The following is a 25,136-nucleotide window of genomic DNA, read 5'->3' on the forward strand; positions in this document are numbered from 1 at the left end:
GCAGGGGGACCCTGAGTGTGCCCCAGAGGGTGCTCAGGGAGACACTGGGCTTGGAAGGTGGAAGGCCGTCTGGATAAGAGTGTACAGACCTCAGCCAGTTGTTCCACCTCCCAGTATGGTGGGTGTGAGTCTTGTTGGGTGGATTGTGCTGTGTACACATCCCCACGCCCAAGCACAGCCCTCAGGGTCCCATCCCTGCTCCCTCTGGGCCTCCTGCCTGGCCTGCCAGGGGTGGAGCAGTGTCCCTGCCCGGGGAGCTCGGGGCAGGGTGAACTGTGTAACAGGCGGTGTTATACGTGCCCCGGCCCCCATCCTTGGCACCGCCTGGTCTGGGCAGGGAGAGCACGCGGGGAACAAGCTTTGGACAGGATCACAACAGGTGACGGGCAGCAGCTTCACTGCCAAAAAGGCAGGATCCAGAGGCCTGGGGCAGACCCAAGAGGGAGAGGGAGCTTAGCGGAGATGTCTGTGTGGAACAACTCACTCACCCTGGGAGTGCAGGGCTTGCTGGAAATGACAGCGAGGGAAACGGGTGCGGGTCTGTGTAACATGTGTCCCCGGCTATGTCCCCAGGCCATTTTCCAGGTCCCCAGAGGAAGGGAAGGAAGGGGGGGAAGGAGGGAGGAAAAGCGGGGTCGGGGGAGGGAAGAAAACGTCTGTCCGCACCTGCCCGCCCCCCGCCCCCCCCCCAGCCCTGTCTCGGCCCCTTCCCCCTGCTCGGGAAAGGGAAACGGAGCTCGCGCGTGCCGAGTGCGAGCGCAGCGCGGCCTGGAGGGTGGAGGAAGAAGCCCCTCCTCCCTGAGGCAGCTCCGGACCCGGGGGGGGGCATTGTGTGTGTGCCCTAGGCCCTCCTTCCGAGGCAGCGCCTCACGCCCCGGCCCGGGGTGTCCTCCTGGCGGTGCCCTGGGCGCTGGGGCAGGAAGGAGCGAGTGCGGAAGGCGGGCGCCTGCGTGGGAGACCGGCCCCGACCCGAGCGCGGTGGGGCCGGGTCCCCGTCGCCCTCCTCTCGGCCCCTTGGACCTGTGGGCGGCCCTGCCCCGCCCCCCGTCACTCACTTTCCTCCCGGCCAATGGCGCGGCCGCCTGTCACCGTCGCCCCACCCCCCGAGGCAGGCCGGGAGGAGGTCCGCGGGGAGCGCGGGGCCGGAGTTGAATGATTGAACTTTCGGGCGGAGTTGCAGCGGCCGCGAGGTCCCCGGCAGTGCGGCCCCGGCTCGGAGCTGGGAGCCTCGGCCAGCGCCCGGCGCCCGCGCCCCGACCCGCAGCCATGGTGCCCGGGGCGCCCGGCGCGGCCCTGACCCTCTGCCTCTGGCTGGCGGCCTCCGGGGGCTGCCTGGCGGCCGGCGCGGCGGCGCGGCGGCTGGACGAGTCGCTGTCGGCCGGGAGCGTCCAGCGCGCCCGCTGCGCCTCCAGGTGCCTCAGCCTGCAGATCACGCGCATCTCCGCCTTCTTCCAGCACTTCCAGGTACGGGGACCGCGCGCCCGGCCTCCCCGAGCGGCGCGCGCCGGGGCGCGCCTCCAGCCTCGGCGCCCAAACTTCTCGCCCAGCGCGGCCGGCGGTCCGCTGCCCCTCGGCCGGACTTGGCAGTCCGTGCGCTCGTAACCTCCTTTCCAGCCTCCTCCGCGCTCCCGAAAGGAAAACGAAGGCAGCGGCCGTCTCCCCAGCGCCTTCTCCCGGCGGCACACTAAGGGGGATACTTTTCGGGAGGGAGCGCAGTTGCGTGGATTCCAGGGGTGGGTGTGTGGCCTCGTTGCTTTCCCGGGAACCCCCGGCGCTCGGGGCCCTCCGAGGCGGGGAGGCGCGCGCCGTGCGCAGCCCCGCAGGTGCCCGCGGGCGCATACTTGGAGCTGTCACACTCCGCCGGCTCCGAGTTGGCGGCCACCCTCCGAGCCCCAGGCGGGGCACCCGGGCTAAGTGGGGTGTTCCAGGGGGCGTGTTGGCGGCTTGCGCGCCCCAGTTCAGAGCCCCACGGCTTCAAGGTCTTACCAATACATAGTGTGGAAAGAGGAGATGGAGGGTACGGGACCAGAGGGGTGGTGGTTGGGTGCTCCCAGAAGAGCCCTGGGGCCAATACCAGCCCACCCCTCATAGTTCGGGGAGGGCAGCTTGGGCGAGGGTGTGCGTGGGCCAGGGCGTGTGTGGGAGGCTTAGGGAAAAGCCCGCTTGGCGCCTGTGGAGGGGGTGCACAGTGGCGGGGATCCCCGCGGGACCTGAGTAGGGACCTGGGTGCGGGGCGCGGGGCCCACTCCTGGCCTAGGCAGAGGCGCCTCGAGCAGCTGCGTTCCCCGGGGATCCCAGCGCGCACTCTGAGGTCCTTCTAGCCGACGCCTGATTTCTCTCCTCTGCCAGGTTCTCTCCCTGCGCTTCTCGCCTCCGCCCTCAGTGCTCACCTGTTGTAAGGTCCCAGCTTCTCAGCGCAGGGACCACTGCGGAGGCCAGAAGGAAACGGGGTTTGGTGGGAGGGCCTCCTTGGGGGTTTCTAAGATGAGCCCTCTCTGTGCCCTTAAGAAATAAGCTGGACAGGGGAGAGGGACCTCCCCAGGGACCTGGGAATTAAGCATCAGAGGAGGCCCTTGTAGTGATCGTGGAGTTTGGGATGAATCTCCGGGGGGATGCTGCACATCCCGGGATTTTATGAGATTGAAGCTGCGAAGTTTGCGTGAGTGTGCGGTTCTGGTTCTGTTTCCTCTCAAAGTGTAGCGGTTTGAGGGACCTTGGCAGCTCCCGGGCCCTCCTGGGTGTTGGGGAAGGGAGAGCCCAGGGCTCCTCTCCGCCTGACATTCCGCCGCCGCCCTGGAGGGGGCCCCTCCGCAGCCACCTGGCTCCAGCGCCCGCCTGCCCTCTGCCCCCCAGTCTCCCTCCTGAGAAGAGGCTACAATGTTGTTTCAACAACAGAAAGCGCAACAAAACAGCACAGCGGGTTCCCGGGGAGAAAGAGTATCTTTTTCTTTCTCGCTGTTTCTTTTTCTGGATCTGTCAGTTGGTGTAATTTATTTGTTTTACGGTTTGGGCGGCTAAAGGAGCAGTTTAAACCCAGCCAGCTCCCGTGAAAGGCTTTCCTTGTGGGCTGTTGGCACCGATTTCCCCTCGGAAGAAAAACTGCTGACAGAACACACATCGCCAGAGAATCCTGATTACATTTTAATTAGCTGGGGCGCAGTAAGCTGCAAATTACCCAGTTAGGACTTCATAACCTCCTTTCTCCAATCATCGGCAGAGCCACTGGGGAGGTTTAACCCTCACCTGTGAGGCCCATCTGCTTTATCTACATTGCAGGGATTAAGGCTCTGAGATTTGAAAAGGCAGCAGCACACTCTTCTTACAAATCCTTTCGCTTTCCTGTCCCCACCCCCCCTTTTAAATAATCATGAGGACGTGGAGGAATCTGGCTGCAGCAGACTCGTCCCACTGCACTGGCGTTTTTTCCTGGGCTACAGGATGCTTTTGGAAGATCCCCTTCTACCAGGGCCACCCACCCCACCCACTTGTGCAAAGAAGTCCCGTCAGAGGCTGTTCCTGGAGCAGCTGACCGGTGTAGACTCCCCTGGCACAGTTCTGGGCGTCTCTTTAAGGAGAAGGGTGTGTGTGCTCAGGTGTGAAAGCTGCGGGCCACGGCTAGTGAGAACCCAGCCTGTGCACTTGGTATAGACAGAGAGTCAGCCCCAGGGCCAGCGGCCTGGAGTAGCAGCCTGCACGGGAGGCGGGACTGGCTCTACCCCCTTGGGTGCAGTTTGCAAGGCCTGCCTCAGTGTCCAGGGCCTGCCTCGCAGCCCTGCCGCAGCTAGAGGCCCGTAGGTAGGTGGGCGCACCTGGTGCCTTCACATCTCTAAGGCTGGGTTGGCTGCACCTGTCAACCAGGTGGCTGTCAACCAGGCCCACAAGCTCAAGGGAGTCAGTACTGGTGCTCGCTGGTGGGAACCGTGACAGGAGAGTCCTGAGTTATTTGGTCCAGCCCAGCCCCTGGACCTGGAGGAGCTCAGAATTTCACACCCAGAGGGAGCCGGCCTCTGAGTGGCACCATTTCACTGCGGCCCGCTGCCCCGCATGTGTGACGAGAAACGTACACATTAGCACCTTATGGTCATTGGCATCCAGCCCCGTGACGCCGAGTCCAGGCGTTGGGCTGGCAGCCACATCAAGGTCTCACACATCGTGTGTGCCTGTGGTTAAAATCCTGCTCACAGGGAGGTGGGACTGGCACCCCTGCATTGGGAATTGGGGTGAGGGCTGCGCTGTGGGCTCGGAGCGGGGACATGGCTTTGGAGCCAGGCAGGTCTGCTCTGCACCAGGCTCTGCTGCTTCCCAGATGGGGGCCTGGGCAGCCCGGACCCTCCAGGCTCTCCTGGGTCCAGTGAGAGGCCAGCAGCTGCCGGGACTCACAGTGGGGACATGGGTGTGGTGGTAGTAAAGGCGCTGACAGGGTTCTGCAGGGCCAGCCTCTGTTCTGGGGGTCACGAATCCCCTCTCATTCTCCAACAACTGTGCGAGGAAGGTCTCTGTGTTCCCCTGTCACTGATACAGAAAGGAGATGCTGAGAAGGCAGGCTGGCCATCAGCTAACAGGCAGTGCAGCAGGTTCCCAGCGAGGGCAGCTTCCGCTATCGGGGTGTTTGCTTTGATTTTTAGGATTTTATTGCTCAGTTGGTTAATTGACTGGCTGCTTGATTTGGGGGACCTGAAGCAAAATGAAAATGTCTGGTGCATTCCTCAAAGAGCCAGAAAAAAGTGCTAAAGGAACTGAAACATGCAGAAAGCCCCATCTCTTTTTAAGAGACTCTCGTTTCTCTAGAGAGTGGCTCCCTGCCTTGTGCTGGCTGGGACAGTCACATGGTGAAGCCCATGCAGGGGTGGCAGCAATGGCCCGAGCCTGGGAGCCTGTGGAGAGGGCCACTCCACTCAGATTAGCCCACCTGCAGATTGTCCTTTGAGACTCAAGAGCCTGGGGCTGGAGGGAAGGTAGCAAAGGAGGGAGACTGTGTCGGGTTCTCTGCCAGGATGGGGCCTGCAGCGGGTGGGATCTTGTGGGAAGATAAGCGGCTGGTTGCTGGCAGCCTCAGTTGGCCCTGGGGTCCTAGAATTTTATTAGTGTTAAGAGATTCTTGCTTCCTGGGGCATTAGTCACCCTATAAGGTCCTGCTGACGGGCTCCCTAGGTAGCTGCTCAGAGATCAGAGGCTGCTCCTGAGCAGTAATTGGAATCTGTTTGTTTTGGCAGAAGAGAGCTAAGCTGGTGATTAGCTCCTTCCACTTAGAGGAGCAGCCGGTCCTCCAGGAAAAAGTAAACAAACAATTAAGACTTCAGAAACCTTAGCAGCCACAACCAGCCCGGGGCTCCCAGGTTGGGAGGAGAGGGTTGTGGTGCAGGGATGCAGCCGGGGTGTGGCATTGAGTGTGCAGTTACCTGCCAGGGCGGGGCGGCCAGGTGTTGGGGAGCCACCTGGAAAAAGGCCATCTTCAGGCTGGGACTTTACAGCCCCTGGGTCCCTGAGTCCCTGGCCGGGCGGGGTCACTGCGCCTCAGCCTGTGTGTGTAAGAATTCCTGAATTTGACCCAAACTAAACACCCGGTGGCTCATGGCCAATTTCCGTGTTGTTAATACAGTGTTTCTCCGTGAACATGACTTAAAAGTCAGTTTTACTGTGACTGGTGTGGAACATTTTAAATGGATTAGAAAACACGTGCTGAGTTGTTGATTTCTTTCTTAGCCCCATATCATTAGAGGAGAAATACTGTATGTATATTTATATTTATATATTTTACATTGTAGATGTTTACATAGGGTGGCCCCAAAAATGTGCCCACACACTGAATAATTATAGAGGCAGTGCTTATTAACAAACAGTTCATTTTCAAAATGGAGCTATCAGCTGTTAAAGTGTGTAGACTTTTTTGGGGGACACCTGTGTATGAACATATATACACATTGACGTGTGTGTTTGGAGGCCTAAATTTAAAAGTTGATGTTGGTGCGAGTGCTCACACTTCAGAACACTGAATCATAAGTGAGGAGGGGATTCGTATTTCTTTGACGGGCTCACTCCACTTCGCCGCGTAACCCCCCGTGTGCGTTTCCGTGGGCGACTGTGGGCTGCAGGTTTGGGTGGAGAAACTACGAGCGTGTTAATGGGCGCCGCGGGAATTAACTCGGGAGCGGCGACGTTTCCGTGTGTACCTTGGCTTCGCTTCCCCGAAATCTGACTCTCACACGGTTTTGGGGGCGGGGGGCTTGGGACAGCAATCAGCGGAGCACATCGCTGTTATCAAATGACTTTTTATAGATGAAAATGGGGGGGGAGTGGCACATGCCCCCCCGCCCTGCCTTGTGCAGTGACTGCCTGGCTCAGACTGTGGTGCTGAGGCCACAGCCCTTCAGGATTCTCCGAGTTCCTGGCTCCTGTCCTCGACCCGTAGTTTGAAAGCGTGATCTCTGCCACCATATGGCACTTGTTAAGAATGCCCTGGTTTTCTTCTTGACATCAGCCAGAGATGCCCATGTGTCTCCCGAGCCCAGCTCAGCCTGCGGCCGCCCGCCTCGCCACCATGGACCAGTCACGCTAACATTGTGCCAGTTCTGTTCCTCCGCACTGTCGTCTTAGGAAAACTGCAATTTCTTTCCGACTCTCTGAAATACTGAACATTGGTCCTGGCCACCAGTTCCTCCCCAGTGGATGCTTTTGGTGACCCTGTGTCCTCACCCGCCAGCCCCTGCTCCCTGTCAGTGGCTAATGGCTTACAGCTGCTCCCCCTGGAGGCGGATGAACCTTGGCCCTGGTGCCATCCTGCAGCCGAGCAAAGCATCTCTGCGATGAGGGCAGGTCAGGGGCAAGGGCTCCCTGCTGAGGAGGCGGATAGGCTGGCCCCCGCTGGGTCACCTCTGTGGGGCCATTGATGCCCCGGACCGCTGCTGGGGACCAGGCTCAGGCAGGTCTGCAGCTGAGGCCACAGCCCTGCCCAGCTCCCCTCTCCTCCCCCCCCCCCCCCCCCCCCCGAGCGAGTGTCACCCAATACATCACATACCCCGATGCCCTCTGCTGCTAGGAACCCATCCCAGCCGCCTCCTTCAGGGACACCTGCTCGATTCACACTTGTGTTTCAGATCAGACAGCTCGCTCTGTAGAGATGACTATTCCAAGCACATACTGGGAATAGGTGGGAGGAAAAGTAGACCCAGCTTCCACACCCCTCAGCTCAGACATTTCTCACCTACCCTTAAAAAAAGGCTTTGAGAGTGTTTACAAACTTTAAAAACTCCTAAGTGGACAAACAGAATGTTTTCTCTCATTTGTTGCTGTTTCTGCTCTCTACCTCCAAGCTGTGAATGGAATTTAGTTGCTACCTCCTGATGATTTCAGTAAAAAGATTTCAAACCTTGAGTCCGGTACATCAGCCTGTCATGCTCCGTCAGTGTCTGGAACTCAGTGAGCCCTGAGAAGTGGACACTCTTAGAGCAGGTTTGAGATGGTCGTAGGGAGGTGGCCGTAGATGGGGTGAGGGGACACCTGGCAGCCCTAGGAAGATGGCAAGGAAGACCAGAGGGCTCAGGTAGTCCCTAACTTTGTATCTGCTCCTCAGGCAGTCGGAGCGCCATATGCCCCTGGAACTAGAGCCCCCCCCCCCCGTATCCTAAAATCATCTCACACTCGGTGGTTTCCCTGACGATGAAGGAGGTCCCATAAAAGCAGCATCCTTCTTAGCCAGTGAGTAAGACCGGGATGCCGGAGCCCTGTCTGCAGCTCATTTCCACGTAAATCACACACTGTGGACCGGGACCTCAGAAGCTGGGCGTGTCAAGCGTGGACCCACCGACCGGAGTAAAGGCAGAGTCTCCTACCAGTTCGCTGAGCCTGTAGGTGACTCCCCGTGGCTCCTGTTAGACACGATCCAGTAGCAGCCCCTCTGCCAGCACCAGGCTTGGGGACTCCCTGGTGGGAGCTGTCGCAGGGCTCAAGTCCCTTGTCCTGCAGGACAGGTTACTATGCAACCAGGTAGTCACATGTGCGGCTGTGTGGGCGGTTACCTTCTAGTTCCAGCTGATGGGGCTCACCTCGGGCTACATTCCCAGGAGCTCTGACGCTTTCTACGTGGAGCCCAGAGGAGCACATGCAGGTGACAAAGTGAGGCCGCCGCCTCAGCTGCCCCCGATGCTCCTCCTGCAGGGGCCCCGCCGTCTGAGTTAGTGGGGGTGGGCGACAGTGGGACCCTCCCTGAGCTCCTGAGGCGCAGCATTCAGCCCCTCGCGTCCTAAGGTCTTCTTGCCGATGGAAACGGCCTACTGACCTTCACAGCGACTCGGCGAGGTCAGGAGTTCCACTTTCCTTGAACCGATCGAGAACCGAAGGTCTGGAATGGAGGTAACGGAGGCGTCCTGGCGGAACCTCCAGCCCTAATTGTCCCAGTCCCACACTTTTAGGCCAGGCGGCCTTCCCTCTGGGATGCCGACAGGGAGAGCACAGAGTGCAGGTGCGGACTGAGGGGTAATGATCGCAGCCTGCTCTCAGGGCGGGGAGACACAGATGCTTGAGCAAGAGATTGCGGAGAGTTGTGAAGATAGAAGCTGTTAGAGCCGCGAGTCATCTTTTCACGCTTTGTATGTAATCAGTTCACATGTCCTCATATGTTTTCCGTGGACGTTTTGGAGACGGGTGGAGGTGGGGGAGGGGGAGAGAAACGGAGACAGAAACAGACAGAGACAGAGAGAGGGAGACATCTCTGTGAGAGAGACATCAACTGGATGCCCCCGACTCCCCCGACTGGGGCTGGGGATCTGACCCGCCAGCAGGTGCGCGCCCTGGGCCCGAATCCAACCCGAGACCCGTGCGGGCCGACGCTCTGACCACCGAGCACCCCACCAGGGCCCGTTATCATAAGGTCTTTTAAAAATTTTATCTTTTCCCTTTTAAAATTTATCTTTATTGTTGAAAGTATTACAGATGCCCCCCTTTTCCCCACTGACCCCCCCCCTCGCACCAGCACCCCCCTCATAAGTTCTTTATGAACACTTTTTTTCTTTTTCGCCTTATGAATCGATTTTGTTCGGGTCGCCGACGTTTCCCCGTGTCTAACAGCAGGGGCGAGTTCTGTTTTCCTGTGACCCTCGCAGGAACGTCCGGGAACGTCCTGGATGTCAGGGAGGATGAGTTTGTCGTCTGGGGATAAAAGCACTTCAACCGTGACCTTCATCCTTGGCCCCCGTGGCCGCTAACAGTGGTGCGCACGCCTGCGCCCTGCGTGCACCCTGCCCTTTCCGTCGGGGTTGGGAGTGTTCGTGTGTTTCCAGGTCACGATCCTTTCCAGCGTCCTGTGCGACATAAACGCGGGGCAGGGAGGAGTCCTGGGAAGAGGAGAGCTGAGGGAATTCTCAGGGCTGCGCGTGAAAGGAAAATGGTGTTGAATTGGGATCTTTAATCCGTAAAGCACTAGAGTCTATCCTCAGGGGCATCGGAGAAGCAATAGCCCAGCAAGAGCGGGAAAGGAAATCAAACTAAAACTCTTAATTCAAATTCTCTTTACCTTTTGTTTTCAATGGCAGCTTTTGCCATTTCATAAGCTTTTTTGCTCTTTGAGTTATTAATATCCTGCCAACTCGAGAAAATAACACTCCGTTAGAGCGACTGAAACACGCATAATTTATGTTTCATCTCACCTTTTTTTCTTTGAAATCGGAGGTGGTCACATTGTCACCACTGAAAAAGTGATACAGTGGGTGGTGGTCAGAAACTTTACATCAGGGACCGTGCCTTTTCCGAACCGGGGTGCCCGGGATCGAGGACAGTGGGGGCCAGGCAGGGGCTGGAGGCAGCGGGGGGAACTCTCTGTAAAGCTCATGATCTTCTAACACATTTGCTGCACATCTGAGGCTAATACAGAAGAATATTGACTGTAAACAATAATTGAAAAATTAAAAAAAAATACAAGTTTCTCCTCCTGGTCGTACCCAGTGACCGCTGATACCATTTTAAATTTCAGGGCTAATTTCCAAAGGAGTGACAACTTAGTAAGTCCAGAAATGAAAATACAGAACAGAGAGGGCGTTTAATCAGATGAGAAATGTTAATTTTGCACAGTAATTCATCAACGTCCCAAAGTGTCATTAGTCATCCCAGTTCCCCGGGACAAGAGAAATGTGGGGATTAATTTCCTTATGCAACTTAGACATGTTGCTCCAAGTTTTTTTTCTTCCAGTTTACACCCCCCCTTTTTTCTATTCCACTATCATATTCTAACGCGTTCATACTTTGTGTTTGGAACACACCCCACTATCTTGGCGTCTCTCCCGCTCTCCACCGCAAATGTTGCGCATATCTAAAGAGAAACAAGGCAGGCTGCGGGCTTAGTTGGATGGTAATGGACAACTTTTCTAAAGGAAAGGCTGAGAGTTGAGAAATCAAGCATCATTCAGATCAAGGTGGTGTCACCTCTCTGTGTGTCCCCACGGGGTTGACATGAACGGTTCTTCTGATGTAAGTCTATCAAGTCCTGTTTAGTTCAGTAACAACAGGTAACTGAGAGGGACACGGCCCCTCCTAGACTTAGGTACACGTCTCAGTTCCCTCCTGTCTTTATTTTTTAAAATATATCTTTATTGATTTCAGAGAGAGGAAAGGAGAGGGAGAGAGGGAGATAGAAACATCAATGATGAGAGAGTCATTGATCGGCTGCAGCCCACAACCCGGGCATGTGCCCTGACCGGGAATCGAACCCCGATCGCCTAGGATCCTAGGTCGATGCTCAACCGCTGAGCCACACCCGGCCGGGCTCCCTCCTTTCTTTAAAAAACCTATGACAGGGGAAGTCACAGTGCACTTTTCATACTATTGGTCATGCTTTGTGGCCTGGAGAGAAAATTAAGCAAGACTCGCAATCCTGAAATAGCGGGAGAGATGTTGAAGAGGGTCTGCACCTTAGGGAGACGTGCTCCCCCCGCCCCCTGGACAGGGCTCCAAGTGCTGTTGTAATAATCAGATGTGCGAGGGAGCCCTGCGTCTCAGGGCCATGAGCTTCCTCCCGACCGATGAGCGGAGCAATAGCAATAAGGTGATAGCTGTCATCACTGTCATCATCACCGCCATGTCCACATTTGGAAATGTGCAGATGTTTCCGGAGAAATCTCTGCAAACAGCTTCTGTTGAGCTCCCCAGGTGGCCGCGCCTCCCTTCGTGGCAAGGTGCTGATTTTGCCCTGCTTACCGATGTCTGGCCTGTCTCGCCGGATGGTCGGATCCCCCAGTGACCAGGGCTCTGTGCACTGCAGCTGAGGGACTTGCTCTGAAACAAGGAGCAGGGGGCCACCCGGCCGTGTGGACAGCACATGGTGTCCAGGCATCTGGGCGACCGGTTCCTGGTTGCGAGCCCTGCCCTACGGACGATTCGCACAGACACAGAACGACAGACTGCGTCCGAGCGTGAACTTGGGGCTTGCCTTCTGGAGGTGAAGTGACGCCTGTGACAGACAGCAAGGCCAAATTCACGCGGACGGTACTGGCTACCTTGAGAAACGTGCGCGGGAAGGAGGAGGCGGTTGCCTTGGCAATGCCATGGTGACAGGGACTCTTCAGTCTCTCCAGCGGCCAGGGAGAGCTGACTTCCCACCACTGAAAACCATCATTGTCTGAAGGTGGTCGTTTCCCGCTTTCTCTTCTGCACGTTGGGCTCTTACAACCCTTAAGAACTGGGCCTTTACCTCTACCCCAGGGTTTCTTGCTGCTTTAGACGTGGCACAGCCTCAGCAGATGTTCGGAGGACGGCCCCACACATCCACAGGGGGAAGGCGCTCTCTGTCCCCTTGTCTCACCCCTGCCTCCCCTCCCTCCCTCCCTCTTTTGACATTTGGCTGCCCCGTTTCGTTTCGAGGGCACCGCAGCCAAACTCGCCGGCTGACTCTCCCCGAAACGGCCCACATCTGGGAACTGATTTTCCCTCGGGGCCACAGTCTAAACGAAGGAAGGGAACATCGTTTCGTTGTTGTTTCCACATTTTTGTATCCAGAATTAGGAGAGGATGTCCTCACAGCTGCAAGAGAATAAAAAAGAAAGCTGGACAGAATGTAGTCGCTGGTCAAGTGTCACTTTCCCGCAGAAGCGTGCAGTGAGAGGCGGGAGTGCCTTGGAGCAGACGCCTGCTTGTATTTCCTGTGCCTGTCGCTCAGGAGGCGTGGCCTCGGGCAGCACACAGCGCCCCCGAATGGGCACGCCCCGGAACAGCCGACGGCCCGGCGTTGGCACGGAATGCAGTTCCACCAACACTGCCTTCATCGTTATTCACAGCGCCTGTACACATTTTTGGGGGGACTCCCTATATTTAACGTATCTTGAGTGAGGCAAGATTTACATACTTCAGTACCATTTAAAAAACGTACCCTTTGAGGTTTCTTTAAACGTGCTTCATTCTGGAGGTAGAGAGTGAAATTCACCTGTCATCTGCTTTTGTCACTCAAAGACGTCTATTCCCATGTGACGCCTAGAAGTAGATGAAGTTGAATTTCTAATTGACATTTGAAATCCTGACTATTAGCCCGGTTGGCGTGGCTCAGTGGTTGAGCGTCAAGCAGGAGATGGTGGTTTTGATTCCTGGTCAGCGGGGCACATGGCTGGCTTGTGGGCTCAATCAATTAAGAAAAAAATAAAAATAAATATATAAAAGAAATCCTGGAGAGATTCTGTGTAGGGAGGGAAGTCCATCAGATTCTCGGTCATCTGTTCTGTCGTGAAACACACCTGACTCCCCGCGTGCTGGATGCTTATAATTCTGCAGGCGACACATTTTCCTTAGAATGGATTTTATTATTTTTTTGCACGGTCTTTTCCTGGGGTTGTTGCCCCTTTGCTGCCATAACCTTTGATTCATCACGCCTTCTGAGGCGACCCCTCGTTAGAACACGCTCTCTTCTGAAGTTCATATTAAAATAGCCGGGAATCGTGAATGGGCTGGACTAGCATCTGAGCTGGGGCGTGATGGACCCCCAGTCGCCCTCTTTCACTTTGATTAATTGTCCTGTGCTCTCTGACGAATCACACATAAATCAGCACAGTGAGAAAGTATGTGCCACCAGAAAACAATTTCCCCAAAATCCGGTGCCTCGTCAAGCCCATTAAAAGGGGAAAAACAGCAACCAGTTGATGCATCTATCTCTCATCGATGTCTCTCTCTGTCTCCGAAAAGCAGTGGAAAAAAAAATACCCTCGGGTGAAGATTTAAAAAAAAAAAAGGGAAAAACATTTCTAGTTATTGTTTTATCTGCTTAGATCCCCCCCCCCCCCCCCGCAACACAAATAAAACTACTCAACTGGACTAAATCTTGACTCTCTGGCCTATCTGGGTCCATCAAGGTGGCGGATTTTGCTCCCACATAACATGGGATTTATTGAGTATATTTCAAAATGCTTTACTAAAAGATTCTGTAGAAATGCAATGGACTGGCTTATTTCAAGCACCGTAATGCTCTCCAGGTCCCTCCATGCTGCCTCGAAGGGTACGAGACCCTGCTTTTTCACAGCTGTGTAGTATTCCACGGTGTAAATGCACCACAGCTTCTTATCCACGCCTCTGCTGATGGGCACGTGGGCTGCTTCCAGGTCTGCAAGAGACTGACAGAGGGAACGGGGAGTGGGTGGCGAGAGATTAACAACCAGCTTACATGCATATCTGCGTAGCCATAGACACAGACCATAGCGTGGAGTGGAGGGGGCAATGGGGGAGAAAAGGAACATCTGTAATACTTCGAACAATAAAGATTAAAAAAACAAATGAAAAAAATGTTCTACACTAAAAACCAAAAAAAGAAATGCAATTGAAAATAATAGTTTTCATTTACTGGGCGTCGTATGTTTTTCAGGTACGAGGTTTTTAAATGATTGACAGTTGTAACAGCAGCAGAGTTCAGCTCTTGTTATCTGGAATCCCGTTTTTTCCAGGCCCTGCCACTGCCTGTGAGCAATTAGCTTGGTAATTTAACGTTCGTCTGTAGCCCCTCTGGCCGGCGTGTCAGGGTGCGGGCCTCGGCGCGTCCTGGGGGAGCCGCTCATTATGAAGAACAGATCGCACCTGTCAGGGTCGGCAGCTGCCAGGCGTCGACGAAGTCACGGGGGATCTGAGGGCCTTTCAACTCCACGCTGCTTTTTTCCTCGCTGTCACCTGGAACAATAAATAACATCTCCCTCCAGTTGTTTTAAAATATGTTCTTATGGATTTTTTTTTTTTAGAGAGAGAGGAAGGGAGAGGGAGAGAGAGAGAGAGAAACATCAATGATGAAGAGAGTCATTGATGGGCTGCCTCCTGCAGGCCCCCGACTGGGGATGGAGCCCGAAACCCGGGCACGTGCCCTGACCGGGAATCGAACCGCGTCTCCTGGATCCTAGGCCGATGCTCAACCGCTGAGCCACACTGGCCAGGTGAGAGCGACTTTTGAAGCCAATGGGGAAAATATATAAAACTATTAAGGCAGAGGTCACCCGTCGTTCAGTTGGTGCAGGTCGGGGTGTGGAGGAAACAGCATTGCGTTTGTCCCATGGGTTTGATTTATTTTAGGCACTGTTGGGATGGGGTTGAACGATGTATCCATGTGTTGAAGTTATTAAAGAACCAAATTCAGCTGAGTAAATGTGAAGATCTCATTGGCTTTATTAAATGATTCATAGATCAGGGAACATCCCAGGTAGCAACTAAAAGGGGGGCCCCAGAGGTTGCACAAACAGAAGTTTTTGTAGGAAAAAGGGTGAGTCCAGGGATGTATAAGAAAGGACCATCCCGGGTTAACTTCAGACCAGGGTGTTACCTTTTGCGGGAGAGAATGGCCAGCATTTTTACCCTGCCAGGTCTCTACGGGGGGTGGAGAGGGCCATTGGACAGGTTACCTCATTGGTGTTGACGGGAAAACTCCAGACGGGCTGACGAATGTTATGTTTCTGGGCAGGCGTTGGGACAGCGGTTGGGTCGGGTGTTAAATCTCGGTTTGGTACCATGGGCTTTAGCACACAGGAGGCCGTTTCGGGGCCTGTGGTTTTCTCTCTAACCAGCATGTCCTAACGCTCCGTACCTCAGAAAACAACCTTGTTTGGAAATAGAGTCGTTGGAGGTACAGTGCGTTCAGATGAGGTCATACTTGAGTCGGGGAGTGACCCAGGGGTGTTACCGAGCAGAACGAGTTCTCCTGGCCGCCCCGCAGGGTTTTAGGGGTTAGGGGGCAGGTATGCAGAAGGGCTGCCAGGGCAAGTTGATTGGAGAGATCTGGAGCTTGGCCATGTGTGGGAAGGGGCTCAGCACCCATCTTCCTGGACAGCAGACCCGTCCCTTCTGCAAGGTCACGACTTTGATGCCGGGTGCAGCGGGCGGCCGGGTGGCACAGGCGCAGTCACCCAGCGGTTGTCCTCATCGCCAGCCCGCTCTGAGGGAGCAGAGCCAGTGCGCAGGGCAGCCGCGAGACTTGTGTGCTGTGTCGAGAGCCCCTGATGCGCTGGGACCGGTGTCCTAATGGGGAGTGTGGACTCAGACGCGCGTAGATGCCAGGACATGAGTGGAGAGCCAGCTGGAAACTGGATTTCCTGCCACGAAGCTAAGGGGCAGGGAACCGATCGTTCCCTGGAGCCCTCAGAGCACAACCGACTCTCACCGTGATCCCAGCCCCCAGAACTGAGACACCCAATTCTGGGTGCATCAGCCACCCAGTGTGGGCCCTTTGTTACCGCACCTGCCCTTCTCCCCAAACTCTCACCAGCATTTTCCCGAAAGCTCCCATTTCGAGTTCCCTTCCCAGACGTGGGTTGTTTTCATCATGACGCTGGTCCCACTGTTGCGTCTTCTGGGATTGAATAATACATCCTCTTAGTCCTAACATTCCCACCAGGTGGACTCTGTTTTGTTTCTCATTTGCTGTGGACCTTTGTGTTGGGCGTTGCAAAGATTTTGGAGGGACTTATTAGAGGATCTAGTAATAAGAGCATAAAATGTTAGCAGGCAGAACATCGAGACCTTAGTAACTCCTCACTACTTTGCTCTCCACTGACTTTGAGAGGTCTGGTCAGAAGTCAGGGCTGGAAACGCCAGGGAAACAGGATAGCATGTGACAGGGACACTGTGACCTCCTTCCCTTGGAAAGTTCCTTGTATCATAAGACAATGACATGTCATTAGCGAGTTACGTTTGTCTTGTTTTCAGCAGGAAGATGGATTAAATGGCCCTCAGAGGTCGTTTCTGACTTGTAATTACATGGTGTCATCGAGTCAGAATTCTGCAGTTTACAAACATCTTCAGTGGGGTTTGCAGTCTCGCCGTAGTTCCCCCGCTTGTCCTGGTTGCAGAGAACAGGCCTGACCTCATTCGAATATAGCTTACACTTTCCCAGGTCACGGCCCGGGGCCGGCAGAAGTGCGCCCTGATGCAAACAGTTTGCACAGAAGGTGGCTGAGGGTAATTTAGAAGAAGGTAGCGGAGGGATTTGGGGTCCCGCGTGGCTCCTGAGATTAACTGTGGAGAAGCGAGGATTCTAAGAGCCCTCAATACATTTTGATGTGATAAAGAAAATATTTTTAATTGCTTATGCCTAGGAGCAGCGTTAGTACATCACCCTTCGCAGGAAGGACAAGGTTGAATCTCTAGGTAGTAAAACATCTTGTGAAGTTTTTGTTGCACTGGCTGGCTCTATCTGCATTTAGTTGTTTTTTTTAAAACGTTTTTTAAAATTGATTTATCGGAGAGGTAGGGAGGGGGGAGAGAGAGAAACATCAATGATGAGAGAGAGTCATTGATAGTCTGCCCCCGACTGGGGATGGAGCCCGCAGCCCGGGCGTGAGCCCTGACGGGGACTCGAACCGCAACCTCCTGGTTCGAGGTCGACGCTCAACCACTGAGCCACGCCGGCCGGGCCTACACTTAGTTTTTGCTAAGGTTTCTCTGGATTGGTTTTTTCTTTTGTTCATGTATAAAACATCCTATACTGGAAACAAAATAGCAATGACAATAGTTACGGGAAGAGGAGATCTAAGGAGGCTCCTAAACCTCGCTGGCCATTAAACGTCACTTAAAGTGTACGTGGCGGGCTGTGAATCTGCGGTACTTGGGAGCGTTTCCAGAGAGTGACAGCCCAGGGTGCCGTTAAAACTAGTGTCGCGTTATGTTTCTAAGATTTTCCGTGTGGCGCATGCATTTTCCTCTGCTGTGATAACGGCTTTAATCCTTCACGGGAACTCTGGGATGGTGCTGACGTGGTTTTTTAAGAACATATTTCCACTGGTTGGTACACAGCCTCCCGCTGAAGTTGCCTCTAAAAGCCCAGATGGAAACAGCACCAAGACAAGTTGGAACCTATTGAAACAATGTGTTCTTTGGTGGGCAGCCTCCAGAGAAACAGCTCTTGCTTTCAGGGAAGATGTATCAGCCTGAAGTGATGTTGTAACACATCCCAGACGCCTCGGTCCAGGACAAGGGGCCTGCTGGGAACTGAGGATCCGCCTCACTCGCGAGTGAGGGGAGCTCCGAGGGGTGCCCGAGCACGCCTGCGCTTAGCATCGGCGCCCATCCACACTTTCTCTGGAGGCCTCTCTTCCTTTTCCAGATCCCCCGGGAACAATGCTTGAGTTGTTTGGTTCACAGCGGCCGCCCTATTGTTCATGCTTCCTTCACTTTGTAATCTGAGTCATGTGTGAAACTTCAGTTATTATGTTTAATGATCTAAGCCTACTTAAGGTGGGATTTCTCTGGGCACAAGCCATTGATTCTCTATGTGGCGAGGGCGTGATTTACTAGCGTTTTCTCCTGCTAATATAAATTTTAATACCAACGGTGACTGAGAGAATACATATCTGAACTCACAGCGGTGGCAGGAATGAATGAATAATTGGCATCCCCCCTTGGAGGAGACTAAAGTTGGAAGGCTATTCCTTGAGGTGTCCTAAGAGAAGCCAATATTTCCGATTCTGTGGTGGGTCCCCTCATTCTAACAGAGACAGCAGGTGGTAAAAATACTTTCCTTGTCTCATGCTTCTCCACAAATAGAACGTGTCAGAATATTCCTTGTCAAAATTCATAGTGAAATGCAATGTTTTCTCATATGCTGCAGGCTGACACGTTCTGTTCTGTAGATTTTATTTTGGCGACTTTTACGATATACATCTATAAAACATAATTAGCGTGGTTATTTCTGAAATAATTTGTATTCAGCTCAGAATGCACATTTTTGCTGTTTCAATATGGTCTCTTAGACATTTGCTCTGTAGGAAACAAAATAATGAACCGTAGCCCTGGCCAGTTTGGCTCAGTGGTTAGAGTCTCGGCCCCCAGGCTGAAGCGCCCCAGATTCGGTTCTGGCCAAGGGCACGTACCTCGGTTACAGGCTCGATCCCGGCGCCTCCTGTGGGAGGCAACCAACGTGACATCGATGTTTCCCTTTCCCTCCCTTCCACTCTCTGAAAAACAAGCATCCGCAGGTGAGGATTTAAAAAAAAAAAAAAAAAAATGAATCTGACTTCCAAGAAGCTCCACCTAGAGAAGGTGGAAAGTTTGGTCAGCTCAATCTATCTATTTCATTCTTTCCAGTTTCTCATGAGCTAATGATTAACGTTTAAATTCCTCTGTGTGAATCCCTATTCCATTTATCTATTTATTTTTAAATCAACAGGATTTGTTAAGTTCAAGGGGAGCCAGTGTGGAGCAAGAGAAGTGCAGGTAGAATCTGTGTTAAAGGTGGTCCCGGGCTAGGAGACAGAGGATCATGAAGTAAAAACAGCACAAATACGTTATTGCTTGTCAGCGGTGACAGGATGCTTTGGAAGAGAGGTCCATGGAGCTACAAGAGTGTGTGCAGCAGGGGGACTTGCTGTAGTCAGGGCGCGGCAGTCAGGGAGGGCTTCCTGGAGGAAGGGGCCTTTGCAATGGAGTTGAGTTGGTGGAGGGACAAGTGCTGGGTGCAAGGACAGCACTGGCCACGGTTCTCATTCCCACGCGAGCTGCCGGGTGTAGAGAACTGGAGCCCATGCAGGTGTCCGGGGCCTGCATCCCGGGGCTCGGGGGAAAGGTGGATTTGTGCCGGCTAAACTGTCTTCCTAGAGCATTCGGTCCGACCTGTTTGTGGAATTCAGAGGGTTTTTTGTGTTTTTTTTTAAGGATAGGAATGAAAAGGCCATTTATTTGACTGAGAATGATTCATAACATGCAAAAGAAATCTTACTCATGAACAAAAAATATACACACATAACAGTTTCCCATTTTAAGTCAACTTTATGTTTCAGAGCAGTTTTAGGTTCGCAGCGGAACTGAGCAGATTTCCCATATACGCCCTGTCCCCCTGCTGCACAGCCTCCCCGCGTCAGCACCCCCACCGGACTGGCGCATTTCTCACAGTGGATGAACCTGCACGGGCCCAGCAGCATCGCCCGCAGCCCACGTCGCCCTTGTTGCCCAGCCTGTGGGTCTGGGAAAATGTGTCCTGACACGTATCCACCATGAGAGTGTCAGACGGAGTAGATCCACTGCCCTAAACATGCTCTGCGCTCCCCTCCTCACCCCTCCACCCCACCCTTGCCAACCACTGATCTTCTTACCACTGTCCCCATGCTTTTACCTTTCCCAGAATGTCATAGAGTTGGAATCATACAGCATGTGGCTCAGTGGTTGAGCATCGGCCTATGAACCAGGAGGTCAGGGTTCGATTCCCGGTCAGGGCACAGGCCCGGGTTGCGGGCTCGATCCCCAGTCGGGGGCCTGCAGGAGGCAGCCGATCCATGACCCTCTCCCATCATTGATGTTTCTCTTTCTCCCTCTCTGTTCCTCTCTCAAATCAATTTTTAAAAAAATCAAATATATGATTCCATGGTTCCAAGATAATAGGAAAATATTCTGGATTAAAGTGAATTAATTCAAATTTTAGTCCCTGCTCTTATTTTTAAATCCTCATGGGGGGATGTTTTTTCCATTGCTTTTCAGAGAGAATGGAGGGGAGGCAGAGAGAGGGAGAGAAACATCAGTGTGAGACAGACGGACACATCGATTGGTTGCCTCCCACAGTTGCCCCAACCCGGGGTCAGGGAATCGAGCCTGCGACTGAGGAACGTGCCCTTTCCCGGAATTGAACCCAGGACCCTTCAGTCCGTGGGCCCAAGCTCTGACCATGGAGCCAAACTGGCTACGGCCCTGCTCTTATTTTTAAAAACTTACATGTAACATGAAAACAAACTGGTCAGCTGAGAGGAACGGCCGGTTATTTCTGGCTCCCCGGGGTGGATGGTAAAGTCGGTCTGTCGTAGGTGTCCCGGGCGGTGTCAGGCCCGGGTGCTCCGTCCTGCGCTGGGCGACCCTGGGTGTGTCCCCCGCACCTCCACCTGGTGAAGGTCAAACAGCGCGGTCGGATCTGCGGTAGTTCCCGTCTCCTTTCCAACGGTCGTGTCCACATCTCCAGTTTTCATTTCTCTGCATCCCCTCCCTGTGGCTTGTCTTTGACGGAATGAACTGTTTTCTTTACTTGAAGCTTTTGAAGAATTATTTTTGCTTTAAGGGGGAAAAAAAAATCAAAAGGCTCGGAATGGAGGAACGCTGAACATGTCACGGAAACGACGGCTGGGGGCAGGTGGTTGGCCCTCTGTAAACTCTTTGAAAGTTGGCTTGCCTGGAGTTGGCGTCTGATCTCGTGAAGCCGGTAAAACCCAGGATGTTGCCTGGCCGTGGGCATGTGCCTCGCGCAGTCCCCTGCCCGACCCTCCCGCAGGTCCCGCGCTAACTCCGGGGACCACCGTCTTTCTTTCCTGCCTTACGCCCCCGGCCTCTTTATTTCGCTGGCTCGAAGCCAGAACAAGACTTTACCGCAAATACTGTGTTTTATTTTCCTTGTCAAGCAGCTTAGCTGGTGAAGCTATTTGACTGAGAACTCGCCCGGGGCAGGTGTTGAAAGGCGGTGGTTTCTGTGTTTTCCCGTCGCTCACCTGCAGCGAGCGGCCCGGCGAGCGGCGCAGGTGCAGGTGCGGGGCGGGCGCACACCTGGCCGAGCACAGCGGCCGGTAATCGGGGCTTACCCGCATCCTTGCTGGCATTAAGCAGGCTCCTTAGAAGTGCTCTGTGGAGGTAAAGAGTTTGGGGGACGCTGAGTGATGAAGGAAAAGGCATGAAGAGCTGCCAGGGCTTGGCGGGGGCGGGGCTGTCGTAAGAGAAACAGGAGCCCTCAGACACAAAGAGGAAACAGGCAGATTTTGGGGGGAATGTGTGTGTATCTGTGTGTGTGCACGTAGAAAATTTGTGCATGGAAAACCACGAATACGTTTAAAGGACAAACGATGCACATGAGAAGCTTTACAGCATGTATGACAGACAGATTGTTAAATCTAACTGCTAGTCTCCACTGCCGTGGACGACAAAAGGTAAATCATCTAGAATAGAAACGGCGAAATTCCCAGACGGCCCGCAGAAAGGAAATGCAGCGGCCAATCGACGGAAATTCAAGTTAAACACTGCATTGCCCCCTGTCGTATCAGCAAACACGGGAAGATTGCCGCCACCCAGGGAGCAAAACACGAAGGGCCCCCTCCTGAGCGTCACTAACGTGATTAGTTAGAGTCCGATGAGCCTTACACATAAAAGCTGGGAGATTTCACGTCCAGGATTAGTCCCCACTGATAAAAGACGGCACTAACTGCAAACCAACAAAGGAACATCAGTAATATAACAATGGGCCCCCCAGCCCCCCGACATCTACCTCTGTATTGTGCTAAATACTTTACACAGATTATCTGTCAGTCTCCCCAGCGGCCCCTGACATGCTGTCTCCAGTAATAAGTAAAAACAGACCATTACAATCATAATCGCCTTTCGTGGTTCCTGTTGCCCCAAATATTTCTCTCTTAATGACAGAACTTTCTGTTTTATGATTAGTGGGACATTTTGCTGAAAACGAAAATGCTCTGCTTGAGGAAATGCCTCGATATTAATTCTCAGTAAAGCGTCAGCCCCTGTGGCTGCGGGTTCCCTGCTCGTGGTGGGAGGCCTCGAGCCAGGGAGAGGGAGCCCGCGCTTCTTTCCCCCTGGGACCGGTGGTCCGAGATCAGGTTTGCATTTCCAGGACCCTGAAGGCAGTCCTCACTGCTGGCTTCTTTCCCGTTTCTGTTGTGGGGTTTTGGCCATTTACCTGCACTCAGACGGGACAAAAGGAGTCAATCAGGGTGTGCCCTGCACCCAACTTCTCACAGCTGTAATCCTTTTTTTTTTTTTTTTTTAAACCCTGTGACATCCACTAAAAAAAATTATTTCCAGTGATAAGTCTAAATCCCCTGTAATCTGCATTCCATCTGTTTACCTAATCTCCTCTCCCATCCTCTGGGCCAGCCCATCAGTGTGATCCCTCCCTCCTGAACTGACGATATGCAGGGCTGCCCCCCAACTCTCACCTGTCCCCCAAGATTATCTCCAGGCCACTGAGAATATGCAGGGCTGTCCCCCAACTCTCACCTGTTCCCCCAAGACTGTCCCCTGCGGATGGTCTCCAGACCTCAGGGAATATGCAGAATTGTAATTGCAAACAAACATCAATACTGATGTTCTTAAAAATGAAAAGTTGAGAGGTTCAAACAGGAAACAGGCTCCTGGGTCTCATTGCCAACCTTGAACTTCAGAGACCTGGAGGTCACGGCATCTTAATTACTGGGTGACAGCTCCGTCTCTACCAACTACCCCAGCCTCGCATAACCTGATGTAAAGTGTCACAACCAAAGGGAAACTGTGGCCGAAATCTTAATCATGGGGCGCAAGAAGTATAGGCGGAAATTCTGCCGGGGATGAGGAGCCTTTGTTCTAATGCGGTTCGTGCGTTTGTTCTGCGTGCACCGCTCAGCGCCCCGCGGGAGGTGGCTCACGCTCCCCGCAGTGCTCGGAATTGCCACCGTTTCCAACATCTCTGCTTACGTCACAGAGTCCAGGGCACATTGGACTGACATTGACAACACAGTTTCTGTTTTAGGAAGAGAGGAACCTCTCAGGATGGGTGCACCAGCCTTTTGTTAATGCAGGTTTTAAAGAGTCTATTCGCACACATGGACGTGTTTGCAGTTTCCACTAGAACATCATTTAACTCGTCAACATTTCTTTTTCTCTTTGCAGAACAACGGTTCCCTGGTCTGGTGTCAGAATCACAAGCAATGCTCTAAGGTACGTGCCCTGTAACTGTGTCAGTGCTTCTTAAAGACTTTTAATTGTGGAATAATTATAGGGTCACAGGAAGTTGCAGAGGTCGCACAGAGAAATCCCAGGCGCGCTCAGCCCAGCTCCCACCAACGTTACACTTCGTGCTTTTGTAGAACAACATCAAAGCAGAAAATTGACGTTGGCATGCTACACAGCGTGTCCCCAAAATGTACACACACTGTAACAGCTGATGGCTCAGTTCTGAAAATTAAATGCATTTTAATAAACACTGACTTTATAATTATTCAAAGTGTGTGTGTACATTTTTTGGGACACTATATATATATATATAATTTTTGCCATAAAGCTGACTAAATTTCATAAGTAGTGTTTTTGTCCAGTTTTGTCTTAGTTGGGTATTACATAAATAATAATTTGTAGTATCAGTATCATTTCTCATTTAATCACCCCCTTCTTCTTATCCAATCAGTAAATTAATTCTTTTTTACACACTTGAAGTTTTAATGGAAGAGGTTCACGTGTACTAATTTTATTTATTTATTGTTAATACCTGCCTGGGTCTCTGTCTCTCCCATTACACCTTTAGCTCCTGATGAGCTACTTTTAAAATACCCCAATTAAGAAACATCGAAGCTCTCGGGCTGCAGCTTGTTAAACTCTATTTGTAATTGAATCATCAAGGCTGACACTTGAGACCGAATTTCACAAGAAAATAAGTCAGTTCCTTTGGCCTGTGAGCAACAATGAATCAATAACCCCAGCTCACTGCAACAGAAACTTGGGAACATGCTACAAGGCTGACATAATTTAAGGGTTGTTCTTAGTCTGAATGCTTGGGAAGGAATCTCACATGTTAATCAAAATGTATCTCCTTTGGATGTTACTGTCGCTGGATATCTTTGCAGGTGAGTACAATTTGTATCTCTTTCGAGGTTCATGAAGCCCAGTGTGCTTTTCGTCTTAATCTGTAGGCCGAGGGGGTGAGCAGTGGTGATGGTAACATTTACCGCTGGGAAAGTTCAGGCACAGACGTTGATAATGCTGTGGGATCTCTTGGCTAATTGGTAGAGGCTCCTAAAGGTTGAACGCTGTTCCCTACATGGTGTTGCACGGAAATCAACAACTTGAAAAACCGTTTTGAACCAATATTGGGACAGAAGAGTAAGAAATAAGAAAGAAAAAAAAAAAAAGAACATGAATAAACCCCACAAAACCCCTAGAAATAATGTTGATATGACTTTCTGAATACATGTTAAAAAATAAGGTTCCTATACTATTTTACAGAAATCACATGCTTTCTAATCATTTCTGCTTGCTACCTGTGGAGCTGTCGCCTTCAGAATCCCCCCAGAGTATCTCTCTTTCCCATCTAACTGCCAGTCTGCCATCATCTCTTACCTGGATCAGTCCAGGAGTTTGCTGTTGGGTCTCCCAGCTTCTGCTCCCACCCACGTGGCTGATGGAACGACCCCTGAGTCACCTGAGTCATGCTGCTGAGTAATACACCTTTCTGTGCCCGCCCTGACTTGCCTCTGCAGATCACCTTCCTACCCATTTCCCTGCTCCCTGGCCCATCTCAGCCTGTGATGGGACATTGTATAGTGACTCCTTTACCTGCTGAGTCTGCCTCCTTCCCCAAAAGCAAGGTCCCTGGGGCCTCGGCTCTGTTCTCCCTGTTCCCTGAGGTGTCCTCAGAACCTGGAATGGTGTTGGGCACAGAGTAGTTGCTCAGTATAAACGTTTGTGATGGATGAACGAATGCAACCCAGACGTTACATTTCCTTCCTCCCCAAAGCACGTCATTACTGCATTACCTTTGGCGCATAGTTTTATATAATCGATTTAGTGTCTGTGTAACTCAGCGTGATCGTCTGCTATTCCCTGGGGAAATCTAAGCTTTTTTTTTTCTGGTTATTTCTACATAATGAAAGCACAACGAACTCAAGGGCCTTTAGCATGATTCAACTCCCACGTAACACATGGTAGTGACTTACTGTCCAGCGAAGTTTTCGGCAAGAGGTTCTTTT

The 25,136-nt window shown here is 52.7% G+C and overlaps 1 protein-coding gene across 2 annotated transcripts in view; it reads left to right on the forward strand.

Moving 5' to 3' along the window:
* The first annotated feature begins 1,144 nt into the window (after positions 1-1,144).
* ANOS1 (anosmin 1) overlaps positions 1,145-25,136 on the forward strand; it is a 95,816-nt gene continuing 71,824 nt past the window's right edge. The window contains exons 1-2 of one of the 2 annotated variants that reach the window (XM_081126142.1): positions 1,145-1,464; positions 23,065-23,112. In XM_081126142.1, coding sequence (XP_080982268.1) covers positions 1,153-1,464; positions 23,065-23,112 — 360 coding nt within the window. In that variant the 5' untranslated portion in view covers positions 1,145-1,152. The remainder of the gene's footprint in view (positions 1,465-23,064; positions 23,113-25,136) is intronic. The other variant, XM_081126143.1, reaches the window with a different exon arrangement.

The sequence above is a fragment of the Miniopterus schreibersii genome (genome assembly GCF_964146895.1).
Source record: "Miniopterus schreibersii genome assembly, chromosome: X".
Taxonomy (NCBI): Eukaryota; Metazoa; Chordata; class Mammalia; order Chiroptera; family Miniopteridae; genus Miniopterus; species Miniopterus schreibersii.